Source organism: Euprymna scolopes, chromosome 10, assembly GCF_053919585.1.
Source record: "Euprymna scolopes isolate OS-2025 chromosome 10, ASM5391958v1, whole genome shotgun sequence".
Lineage (NCBI taxonomy): Eukaryota > Metazoa > Mollusca > Cephalopoda > Sepiida > Sepiolidae > Euprymna > Euprymna scolopes.
The window spans coordinates 1,244,440-1,258,246 of record NC_136491.1 but is presented as its reverse complement, the minus strand read 5'-3'; the positions used below and the strand labels follow the sequence as shown (position 1 = coordinate 1,258,246).

The following is a 13,807-nucleotide window of genomic DNA, read 5'->3' as shown; positions in this document are numbered from 1 at the left end:
TGACTACTTATAAGGCCCAACGAGTGTTAGATGGTCAGTGAGACAACACCATAATGATCATTAGTGGAGGAAATCCATTGGGTAAATTTGATTATTTAAGAGAACATCTCAACAAGAATTTGTTTACATTAGACTTGAAAATGACCATATTGTAGTTAGCTGGAAAGCAGCTCGGTTATATAGAGTTGTAAAAGAAATATTGAATTCTAATAAACATTTCAATAAACCCATAAACTCTTGTTTAATTCTCTGAATACTCTAACTTTTCACCTCAAATAAAAAAAAAACATTTTCTAACCTATTGGAACATTTCTCAATTTATTTATTCAGTTTAAAATTTCTTCAGTGCTACAATCGATTTTATATTTTTATTTTCAAGTTTTTCTATGACAAAATTGCAGGTTATTTCTTTTATTTCAAGAATTTGAGGATTGTTTCAGTTTGGGACATACTGATGAGGTTTTCCAGGGTGTTGGGATGCAATTCTCCTTCAAACAACACTTAAACAACTTTGTAAGTATGGGAGCTAGTTCTGGTTGAAGCTTTTTGAGCACTATAATAGGAATACCGTTACGGTCATCTATGGCAACACTTCAAAACCGTAAATGACCAAGTTCTCTCTGATTCTCTCTCCTCTGATCTTGATCGCGTGTTGCAATGGGGAAAGAGGTGGTTGATTAATTTTAATGCATCTAAAACCAAGCTTCTATCTTTACATCATTAATGCTCTGATTCCCGCTTGGCATCAATTGAAATGAATACCTCTCATCTTGGGGAGGCTCCATGTTTTGACAAGCTGCTGGCTATGACCTTTACTGAGATGGAACACATACATCAAATCCGTTGCCAAAGCTGCTGGAAAAATGGTGGGATTGTTCTACCACTGCAATAGATATCTCACTGCTGATGCAATTCTCTACCTGTATAAGAGCCAAGTATGTCCAACGATGGAATACTGTTGCCACATCTGGGCAGGAGCTGCTAGAAGCAGCTTATCCTGCCTTGACAGAGTTCAAAATAGACTTTGTAGTCTAGTGGGGGATGCCCTTTTCTCTTCCCTGTAATTGCTTTCCGATAGAAGAGACCTTGCGAGCCTGTCTCTGCTTTATCATTATTTTCATGGCAAATGCTCATCTGAGCTCCAATCTATGATCCTCCCTATCCTGACTTTCACGAAAAACACTCGTCTATCTGAAACCACTGTCAATAATTTCCCCCACACTTTATCTGTGCCTAAACCTAAACATATATTCCATGAACAAAGTTTCTGCACACCTGTTCCGTTTTCCTGCTTTCCAACTGACTACAATATGATCGTTTTCAAGTTCAACTTAAACAAGTTCTTGATGAACCATTCCATTAAGTAATCCAATTTACCAAATTTTCACTACTACCGATTACTATGATATTTTCCCATTGACTACTGTACACCTTATCCTCAAGTGGCCTCCAGACCTTGATAAGTGGAGACTCCTTTGTATAAAAAAAATAAAGACAAGATTGTGAAGATACGATTGTTTTCTATAGCACACTTTTTGAGCTATCAACATTCTAATTCTTATTTACTGAGGAGGGGGAGCATTGCTCTCTTCAGAATCGCTTTATCAACCCAAGTCATGAGACTTGAAAGTATATTTATTGGATTAGAAAATTAATGCAAGTTATGATTTTCTGTTACTTTTACACATATTAGAATTTTTCAATAATAAAATTGTAATTATTGTAATTAATTATTATATATGAGAAACAGAAATAATCTCTATCACCATTGACAGTGACAAAGTAGTGTTTTCTCTCTTTATCATCACAGTGCTTGGAAAATTTGACCTAAATAAAACTTTCTGTTTATAAATATAAAAGGTTTTGTTCTCGTTTTTTAATCAAAAATTTCTTAACTTTTGCGTTACATGGAAATAAATATAAGAATAATACAATGTAATGCAAGTCAAATATAAAATTAAACCTGGACAGTTTTTAGGAAGATGTGTTTAAAAGAGTAGATTTTGATGGTATGGTCACATTGAAAGAACGAATGAAAATTCTTGGGTTAGTAGATGTAGAACAGTTGAGGTAGCAGGTTCCAGCCAAGGAAACAAACATAAAAAATGGACTTGAGGAAAACAGGATAAATAAAAACCTGTGCAGAGATATATTACTTTGGAAGTCAGTTTCTTAAAACTGTCTAAAATATGCCAGCATGTAAAATGAACGTTGAACTGAATATGATGATTCTCAACTTCATTCACACAGCTTGGATGACATATGGTTTGTGGTACATGGAAGAAGGAATATAACGCACAACCAACTGATTTGAAAACAAATATCTTAATTATTCAGTAAAATTTGTCAATTTCAAATGTCACATCCGAAAAAATAAATTTTTAAAATTCCACCAAAGCTGAAATTGGTACTAGGATGATATAAATAAAATTAAACACAAAAAATTCTTTAAAAATTTATTTGTAAAAAATAATTATAAACCAAGTTCATCAACAACTTCATCTTGTAATCTTTGAAACATCTTTAAGCCATGAAGGTTGTACCCACTTGTGTCCTGTGGGGGAAAAAAAAGGATTTTAGGAGAAAAGAAAAATTATGGAATAAAAGATACAAATCAAAACTTATTAATTGATTACATGGATGTGAGAGGCCAATGACAAAAAAATCTAAAATCAAAATGAATCTCAACCTCGAGAGTCATGGCCTACACCAATTTCTCAAAAAAAATTTTAAAAAAAAATCTCATTTTGATGGACAAAAGGTGTTAATTTAGATTTTTTTTATATATACTGAATGTTTTAAAGGAAACAAGTAAACATTTTTTGATGAAACAAGTCTTTTCCCTCCTGTACCCATAAATTAAAAGTATGGCAAAAGTAACATTTCAGAGTGAAGAAAAAGGGAGTCGAAGCAAGGCAAGACAAAAGGTAAGAGGAAGAGGGGAAACAATAGGAAGAGTGAGAGAAAAATAAAACAAGAGAAGAGAAATATGCTTAAATGTGACTGAATAATGTACGGATATATAAAGTCTCTCATATTTTTATATATAAGCCTTTACAAGCCACCATCGTTAATTTTAGTGTGTCAGCCTTGTTCTGGAATAAGATCCTTGTCAAAACTGTTCATATAGTTACCTTTCCTTTCAAAATACGATAAAAATGTCAGCCATCAAGGTTTGCAAAATAACATATCTTACCATGTCTTTCCTTTAGCACGTGTATCGCAAGATACAGTTGTTTTTGATGAAAATGTACAAAAGTCATTTTTCTGAAGATTCATCATGTTGATATGATTCAAACTTTGTTAAAAACAATACAAAAACTATTAGAAGTCTTGATTGTATAGTGATGACGAAATGGCTGTTATTTTGAATTGAATGCCAATTTGCTTGATACAAGATTTTTGTTTTGTTGAATGTTGAAAGAAATTGCCAACTGATATCAGAATAGTTGATGACAAATGAAACCGTGATATATTTTTCTCAAATCTTGCAAATTCGAATTATTTATTTCTGGGATTATTCTTTTGATTTTTTTGTGAACCAAAAAGTGAAAATTGTTTGCAGTCCATACTATTTAACAATGATATCATACTTTCTTCAAGTAAACACCACATTTTTATATTTATATATTTTATTTTATACTCGTGTTTCCGGTTTTTTTTTTTTAGAAAACACAAAATATTAGACAAAAAATTTTACACGCTAATAAAACGAATAAAAAATATTTGCTGCCTCACTGAATCAACTATCAGTTTAATTATCAAACAACAAATAGATTTCTTCTACATCACATCTGTTCAAGTTAAAACTATAACGTGAGAAAAGTATGTTCAGCAAAGAAATACAAATATTATTCTCACCTTATGCTATCATATTTCAACAATTAATATTAAACATGGCTGGATTTTCTTTCTCTCTTCCTATTATTTATTGGTATCAGTAGCGTATACATTGCTTTAAACATACTTTCCCTTTTCTTTTATATACTGAATGTTTTAAAGGAAACAAGTAGACATTTTTTGATGAAACAAGTCTTTTCCCTCCTCTACACATAAATCGTTTAAAGTATGGAAAAATTAACATTTAAGGGTGAGGAATAAGGGAGTTGAAGCAAGGCAAGATAAAAGGTGAGAGGAAGAGAGAAACAAGAGGAAAAGTGAAAGAAAAATAAAGCAAGAAGAGAAATGAGGAAGAAATAGCGATTTTGCCGTTTTTATTAAAAGAAAAACACAGAAATTCTGAATTACAAAAAAAATCAAAATCCTGCTAAAATGTGGGGAAGTTGCATCTCTAATAGTAAAACAAACTCAAATCTATTTTTAAGATGCATCTATTCAGTCGGCACATTTAACAATAAAAAATGCTTAAAACTATCATTATTCAGTCTAACCACATTATCAAACAACAGATTTCTTCTACATCACATCTGTTCTAGTCAAAATTATAATGTGAGAAGAGTATGTTAAACAAAGAAATACAAACACCTTACGCTACCATATTTCAACAATTAATATTAAACATGGCTGGGTTTTCTTTCTCTCTCCCTATTATTTATTGGCATATACATTGCTTTAAGCATACTTTCTCTTCTATTCAAATCCTAATCAATTTGTCTTTCTTTTTGTTCATCCATTAATCATCTCATGCTTTTAAATTTATTTTATTATTTTTAATTTTTTAACTCACCCTAACAAAGTCTTTCAATTAAAAAGACAAAATATTAGTTGTCTACATTTGCATTTGTATTACTTTTCCACTATATTTTATTGGATGTTTTCTTCAAAACTAATAACGTAAATGCTTTACTTACCACAAGTTGTGTGACGGTTGACTGTACAGATTTGTTGAGTTGGATCATCAATGGAAGAATTTTTTTATCATTTGCAATTTGATTGTGATGAATTCTAAAAATGAAAAAGTTAAATTTTGTCTGAATTTTTTGGATAACAAGTTTTTATTTATCTTTCCATTCTTCAGGTTATCTTCTATAATATAAATCTCACCTGTCTGTTTAAATGTATGTATGTATGTTTGTATGTCTGCCTAAAACTTTCGACAGAGGCAAGGGATTTTCACGAGATCAGTATCATTTTGAAGCTCAACGTCTCAGACGACAAATATAAAAAAATTGACCAAAAACATTAATTCCTTCACCCTCAACTGGGCAGTTTTCTGCAAGGAGGAGTCGATTTTTTACAAGTCATCATATCAGTTGGATTGACTTTGCCTAATTTTAATGTTCCGAACTTTGAAAGTCTGGTCACCCTTGAAGTGTCTACCACTAGACAGAGTTAAAAGTGTAGCCACTGAGACTTAGGGTTAGTGCACATTTACTTGGCCATGGGTACAACAAAACCCCACGAAGGTTGTATTACACTACCACCTTCGCTATCTGCTGATATCTCCACATACACTCCTACACATTCTGTTACATTAGATAGCATACATTCATGGTCGATTTGAGGTAGAGTTTGAAAATTGCATTCTTAGTTGTTCAAGAACAAGTTTGAGCCTAAAAGTTCAGACATTAGCTTTTCTTGACATACTTTACTTGTACTTGAAACGACATTCACCCTGGAGGAGTTGAGTCGGCTTCATGAAGATGCACATCTCGTACCGCTGCGGCCCAAGCCCGGCGATCGGAGGCAAGATCCTGAGTGAGCAACAGCCAGTCACGTCTCCAACGAGACAGGCCATAGATGAGCGGGCCCGAAATAAGTTCAGCGTCGGCTTTGATAGTCCCGAGCCACGTTCTTAGCTGGCCACCGACACGTTTTTTCCAGCCGGGTAGAGGACGTGGGGAGATAGCCTCGTGGATAAAGACCCCTGCATCACGGCGAGAGGCATGGCCGAACCATCGAAGGCGTCGGGCCCGCAGTTTTCTTGACATGTCTATAAATCAATGAAGGTGTGAAAAAGCTGCTTTTTTATGTAGGAGGTAATTCTTATAAAATTGCATCCATTGTAGATTTCAATGATCACTGGATTGACGATTTATTTGAATCAAGGGAAGAATCTGATTCATGAGTAGATCTTCAAACTATGCTTGAGGAGTCTTAGTTTTTTATAGCTTCTACACTGAATCTTCTTTGCTGTTGTTAAATAGTTAATCCATTAAATTATTAATTAAATTATTATTAAATTATTAATTAAATTATTATTAAATTATTAATTAAATTATTTATTAAATTATTAATTAAATTATTTATTAAATTATTAATTAAATTATTATTAAATTATTAATTAAATTATTATTAAATTATTAATTAAATTATTATTAAATTATTAATTAAATTATTAATTAAATTATTATTAAATTATTAATTAAATTATTATTAAATTATTAATTAAATTATTATTAAATTATTAATTAAATTATTATTAAATTATTAATTAAATTATTAAATTATTAATTAAATTATTATTAAATTATTAATTAAATTATTATTAAATTATTAATTAAATTATTATTAAATTATTAATTAAATTATTTATTAAATTATTAATTAAATTATTATTAAATTATTTATTAAATTATTAATTAAATTATTATTAAATTATTAATTAAATTATTATTAAATTATTAATTAAATTATTATTAAATTATTAATTAAATTATTATTAAATTATTAATTAAATTATTATTAAATTATTAATTAAATTATTATTAAATTATTAATAAATTATTATCAAATTATTAATCCATTGGTAAAAATCTTTTTCCGATCACTGATTTGTATAATGAAATATGTTTTATACAAGAAATAGAAGATATAAAGTAAAAGTTTGTCTCAAAAATAGAAGATTTACCTGAGGAGAAATATGATGGCATCAACGACTCGGACCGTGTTCCATTTTGATTCAATGAAAGTTTGTAACAATTTCAATAAAATAATGGCTTGGTCGTAAGGAAGGCCAAACAAGGTTCCTTCCATTTCACTGGAATAAGAAAAATAAAAAAGTTCAACTTTATTTGAAGAATTTAATGACAAATATTTTTTTAGGCATTGTTTTTTTATAAAATATTCAAAGTATTATTATCCTATTTTAAAAAGAAAAAAATATTATTTAATAACTTAAATCATAATGATTATTCTCTGGATAAGAGAAAAATTTACCAAGAGTGGTGGCCATTAAACTCGATAAATGCATAGTAAGTACAATGTACCTTGTGACCTCTTTTTCACACCAGCTCGGCAGAAAAACTAAGAAGCAGTACTAGATATTTCCATTCTAAATCATTTTAAAACAAAAGAATAATAATTGAAGAGCAATTTAATAGCAATTTCATGTCAGTGGGAAAAAAATTGAGTTCATTTGTTTAAAGACTTTTCAATTCAACAAAAAAATATATATAATGATTAAAATACACATCAAGTGCACTTGAAAGCCAAATCACAACGTAATATTAAGAAAATAAATAAATATTTTACTTGTTTGAAATTTATAACATAAATATATTTCGGAGCTATACTCCATCCTCAGTATGTTTTCTTTATTTACTTTTTCTCTTCTTTCTTGCCATGTTGTAAAGTTGGACAAAGAAAAGTCTGGTTGTAAAGATCCGTGCGTTATTTTCAGCGGTTGTATTTTGAAATGTTGGAACTATGCGTTGGCAACGCGAGATTAACGTCAAGGGTGTGAGTTCCATTATAGAAACGTTGATTTCATTTGAATAAAATAAAATATGCATTTTCTTTCTCCAACTTTACAACATAGTAAGAAAGAAGAGGAAAAAAAAAGAAAGAAAACAACATACTGAGGATGGAGTTTAGCTCCGAAATATATTTATGTCATAAATTTCAAGCAAGCAAAATATTTGTTTATTTTCTTAATATTACATTGTGATTTGGCTTTCAAGTGCACTTGATGCATATTTTATTTTATTCAAATTAAATCAATGAATTGACATATATAATGATTGTTTCTACATTTTATAGATTAATATTATTGACAGAGAGAAAAATGATAAATTTTAAAACGTCTATAAAATAGGAATATATATATATATATTTGAACTTTGACTCCTTAGCAGCTCAAATTTTCGACCAAGACCAATTAAAAAGCTTGCTCTATCTCTGAATACCCTTTATATAAAATTTCAAATGTTTAGACCAGAAATTCGCTGAGTAATTTGGTAGAGACAGCAGAGGTCAAGTAACAAAAAGTTATCAAGATAGAAAAAGCTCAATACCGTTAAGAAAAGCAATTAAATATATTAAGTAAAAGATGAATAATAGAAGTTATATAAATTTATATAACATCAGAACAATAAGGAAAAGTAAAAGCGAAAGAAAAAAGAAACCTGACTCGGCTGCCATCAAAACCAAAACATAGCTTTCTAACATTGTCCGTTAGCATATGACCTAAATCCACACATATAGAAAAACAGCAAAACAATGTTGTTTAACTTTTAATTAACGTATGTACGAAGAAATGCGAGTAGATGACATATGCCAAGATCAATTTTTTTTTACTTCTAAGCAGCTGTTTTACCACCTGAAAACCAAATGGAAAGTGTTCCACCAGTCTAAATACCTTAAATATCAAGTTTCAAGCCTGAAGACCAAAGATTCAGACAGAAACTTGGTAGAGAATTTCTTCACACACAGAGGCAAGGTCACTTTATATATATGTGAGTTTTCTAGAACCATTTTATCCTAAATGCTGTACAATTATGCACAATATAGAAAATATGCATAAATAGAACTAAACATAATAGTTAAATGAAACCAATCATCCAATAAGAAACCATAAAAAATTAATTAATTAAAGTTCGTTTTTCAAAAAATATACAAATTAGTTAACTTTTATTTAGTCTCTTGCATATCAATGACTGAGTATATATTGCTTTAAGAATTTTTCAATAGAAAAAAATAGGCTTTTAATATCAATATTAGAGTGAGAAAAACAACTTTATATATGTATATATGAAAGAAAGAGAAAGAGAGATTGTGCAGAATAAATAATACAGTTTTCTCCCTCATCTTCCGTTGAGGAGTGATAATTTTTGTCAATTCTATCACCTTCAGTCAAATATGAAATGCAAAAATACAGAAAAGATATGACTCTTATTTAAAAACAAAACTTGCATTTGTTTAAAAAATTAATCTCATCTATAGTTTTGCTTATCCTTGTATGGATTTATTTTGTCCAAGTTGTAAACTTTCTATGCCAAACAAGTATTGACTGTGAGTTTATGTACATTGAAATTTCTAGCATTTTCGTTGGTAACTTCTTTTTCTAGAAGCATAAAATAACAGATTTATCTCCCTTGCAGCTGTGATTCTTTAGCACTTTTTAAGTTTTTCCTATAAACTTTAAATCAAGCTATAAACCAGACTTAGACAAAAATTTTTTTTGTTTCTGAATTTTTGAGATGCAGATTGATAATTCATATATAATACTCTATCAAATGAATAACCAAACATAAGGAATATCAAAAGAGAGCAATTCCAAGACTTAAATTACCTCATACGGATTCTGGTGAAAATCTCTCTGACAAGTTTTTCCGAACTGTCAACATTGTATGCTCTCATCAAAGGATTGGAAGCAGCATCTTCGGCCTGGAGAAAGAGACAAAAAAATTTTAAATAATTTAAAAACATTTGTATCTAAATGTTAAGTAGAGAAAAAAAAAGCAGTATTTACTCAAGGGAATATCAAATTCACAAGCATCCTTCAGTCGCATGTATATTCTGATTTTAGGGGATGACAAAGTTAGGCTTTTACAGTTCTTGCAAGAAGGTGTGAAGGTTCTCCTCCATATAGCATTTGATATTTCTAAATAGTCACCCATTTGGTACTAACCAGGTTCAATGTTGCTTAACTTGTATGATCTAATGAGAACCAGTATGTCAATGTGATTATACTTTATGTTAAGTAGACATTGCTATGGAATAATGTACTTGTGTTTGATTTACACCAATATTTAATTTGTGCTAATACATCTCTGGAAAAGGTGACCATAAAAATCGATGATGTAAATATAATGTGAGAAAACTGCTATAAGAAGCATGATTTTCACAAAATGGAGTCTTACAGCATGCCGCCATGTGTTTTTTAATATTACTCAAGATAAAAAAACGTATTAAAACAGCTTTTTTACCCATATTACTACATAATAATACATTAATTTTAAATCGGAATATGTTTACTTGTATGCATAATATTTCAGTAACCTTAAAAATATAAATAGGCAAATTTTTAAAAAATGAATTATAAAATTCATCATAAATAGAAAATGGCTCTAGTTTAACAATCTTATTAGCAGAATAAGTATATTTTAAAATAAACTGAAATAAATTACATTATTTTTTTCTGAACAACATGGACCAATGCTAAAGAAAAGGAAATAGCAGTACAGAATGAAATATTGACAGTTTAAAAAACAAGCTAATTAGGTCTAATTTTTTAGAAATTAACCAACATTTATAATGTAAATCTAAATCGTCAGTTTGTATGAATGTATGCATGTATGTATGTATGTTTGTAAAACTTTCGATAGACATAATGGATCCTGACGATATCAGTATCGTTTTGAAGCTCAATGTCTCAGACGACAAATATCGAAAAATTAGCCAAAAACATTAATTTCTTCACCCTCAACTAAGCAGTTTTCTACAAGGAGGGATCAGTTTTTGCATCAATATTTTCGCTTAGTCATCATCTCGGATTGACTACGCTTAATTTCCATGCTCAGGACTTCCGGTCACACGATGGAGACATCGGCTAAGACGTTACGTTTTTTTTTTAATCTTCTTTTCCGCCTTCGCCTTACGTAATTGTCTGTATTTTTGAGATGAGGTGTTTTCATTGATTGAGATTGTCAGACTGACTTCCTCATCTTGATTGTTATAGTCACAACATTTCGGCCGTTTTGCCCTCCGGCCTTCATCAGGTGTTTCACCTTACGTGTTCAAGCCTGCCTCCCTACTACCACTTTTTTCTTTTAACACCTCCCTCCACCCAGGTTGACTACTGTTGTTTTGATCCCCCCCCCCTCCGTTACTACCATTTTTTTTTTTTTTTTTTTTTTTTTACACACACACATACACACACACCCTCCCCGGATTCTTTACTGCACCATCTCCGCAATGCCGGGCACCCCTGATAGTAATCTTATAAATTAGATAAATAAAAATGATTAACTAAAACGGATAAATAAATGAATAAATGTTTGATTGTTACACAAATTTCATGTTCAGCTCAAAGCAAATAGATTTTAAGATCCCAGTTATCCACTTTTAACTCTTTTCTTTTCTCCTCTTCCAAACATTTCTGCCACCAAAAGGTCAGATTTAGTTGTAAACATACTTTGATATGCTTATCGTTTGGGATATTGAAATCGTGATAATCTACAAAATAAAGAAACCATTATGATTTTTACTTACTTGTTCTTTTGCTGGCTTTTCAGATTGTTCTTTGTGAAGAGCAAGGACTTCCATTAACTTATCAATCTAGAAAACAATAGAAAGATAATTTAAAAAAAAAAAAAAAAAAGTGAATGCTCACTCAATAGAAAAATGAACATTAAAAAAAATTGTTACAGTTCAGATAATTTGTTTCAGTCAACCTTCTTCAGGGCACAATCTGTTAAGTAGCCGTCAAACATTATTTTTGAAAGAATTTTTTTTATTTGTATTTTTTTTCCAATATTTTGAGAATAAAATATCTTTTCATGGTAGAATTAAAAATTGTCTATTTCATTGGGGTTTTGTGTGTGTGTGTGTGTGTGTGTGTGTGTGTGTGTGTGTGTGTGTGTGTATGTGTGTGTGTGTGTGTGTATTGTTTTTTGGGGTTTTTTTTTTTATTATATTTTCACCCCAAACAAGGCACATTGCCACTTTGATGTAGGGGGCTACTATCAGGGGAAACAGCTACTGGGGTACTATGTAAGGAGTTGGGCAGCAAGATTTCGGTTCACGTTACACTTGAACTTCTGCATGTCAGTACAGTTGGGGAAGCAGGGACCTGGAATAGAATTCCAGAGTCTAGCGGTTCTGAAGAAGAAACTACTGGAGTAGAAAGATCTTTTACATCTAGGGATCTCTACTGTGTGGGGATGAGATTTTGCTGCCTATCGGGTTTGTCGAGGGTGTTTACGTCGCGGGGGCACAAGTGCTTGCAGTTCGTCAGAGCATTCACCATTAAAATACTTGTAGAACTTGATGCTACCAGATCAGGCCCTCTGAAGATACTGGCTTCCTAACCTAAAATGTATCAAATATTTCCTTTTCCTTTGTAAAGCTTAATCATGTTTTAAAAAAAAAAATAAAAACAACAATTTTCCTCTACAAAACAACCAAACCAAACACCATGAATAAATATCTGAAAATACAAACAAGTTTAAGCATAAAAACTTTTTCCAAAATAACTGGATTCAACATTAAATAACTCTAAAAAGGTTGACATGCTAAAAAACAAAATAACTCACATGTTATTATATTTCAAATTTGTATTGTAAAGACTGCCATAACATAGGAACATAGTGTAGTATCTGTTATGATGCTTCACTTAGTCTGTTCTGTCTTTGGTCAGTAAAGGAGAAGTCCATCTAGACTGGAATAATTTTTATTCTCGATCCAATTCAGAGTGCTCTTTTTGTTCTCCACATTAAGGACTGACCTTGTGTCTAAATTTGCCCTTGTGGAGAGGCAGGCAATTAGGAATATAACATTTTCTAATCTGCATACAATGTCTTATAAAAAGCAACATTTTCTAATCTGCATACAATGTCTTATAAAAAGCAACATTTTCTAATCTGCATACAATGTCTTATAAAAACATTTTCTAAACTGCATTAGTGGTCATGCCATGTTCAAAGTTTAAGACTTGTAAAAATGACCAAGCAGATGAGCAATAAATTCAAATTTTCTAAAAACTCCAATAACACTTCACAGTTAAAGCAAAACTATGCAACAAAAATCTAATGAGAAAAACAAAACAGAATTCTTAATTCTACTTTAAAAAAGAAATTTCACTCTTAAAATATTAAAAAGAAAAAAATATGTATATTAATATAATTCAATAAGACCTGAGTTGCGCTATTTCATATTAAATTTGCATTGTAATTGCATCGCAAAACTTTCTAATTTATATATAATGTTTCTACTGAACACTTTCTTTGCATATATATATACTAGTGGAAATACTCAATGCTGTTACTTTTTTTTTTCACTATGCTCATAACACTAGTGGCCTCTTGGCCTTGATAAGTGGTGATGCCTATATAATAAAAAAAAAAAAAAACTATATTACTTTCTTTTTTCGTATTGCCTCTCTTCCTCTCCTCCAGTTTTTAAATTTTAACAAAATTCTGTCCCAGTGAGTCACTCAATGGTGGGACTATGTAAATATTTGGCACAAAGGGTAATGTAGAGATTCAAGACCACTACCATTATATTTTCGAGAATTTTATACATATGGTTTAAATTTCATAAAAATAGGAAATAGTTCAAGTTTTAAGGGGTATACTTAGGGATTCGAGAAGATTCGGGAAAATTTTACATAAGAATAGACTTTTAGATTTTATGAAGATTTTCTAACTATTCTTTCTATAGAAAATACACAAACATCATGCAAACACATACATCAGCACTGATTTTTATAGATATACACTAGCTATCCTGACCCAGCATTGCCAGAGAATATTTATAATTTAATTTTATTTATTATTATAATATACTTAAAATTTAATTTTTGTCAGTTTCTTTTTTAGTTTACAAATAAGCATAATTTTAATTTTTTTTTGTTTTTTTTCTTTCCAAATCAAAACTATTATTAATAGAACCAAATATTCCTAAA

General features: G+C 30.2%; 1 protein-coding gene across 1 annotated transcript in view; it reads right to left on the bottom strand.

Annotated features, from left to right (window-relative positions):
• Positions 1-2,442: 2,442 nt before the first annotated feature.
• LOC145285781 (WD repeat-containing protein 3-like) overlaps positions 2,443-13,807 on the bottom strand; it is a 77,718-nt gene continuing 66,353 nt past the window's right edge. Inside the window, exons 22-26 of the mRNA XM_080134148.1 lie at positions 11,395-11,460; positions 9,473-9,567; positions 6,812-6,940; positions 4,812-4,905; positions 2,443-2,554 (exon numbers count right to left, since the gene is read on the bottom strand). Of these exons, the coding sequence (XP_079990274.1) occupies positions 2,474-2,554; positions 4,812-4,905; positions 6,812-6,940; positions 9,473-9,567; positions 11,395-11,460 (465 nt within the window). The 3' untranslated portion in view covers positions 2,443-2,473. The remainder of the gene's footprint in view (positions 2,555-4,811; positions 4,906-6,811; positions 6,941-9,472; positions 9,568-11,394; positions 11,461-13,807) is intronic.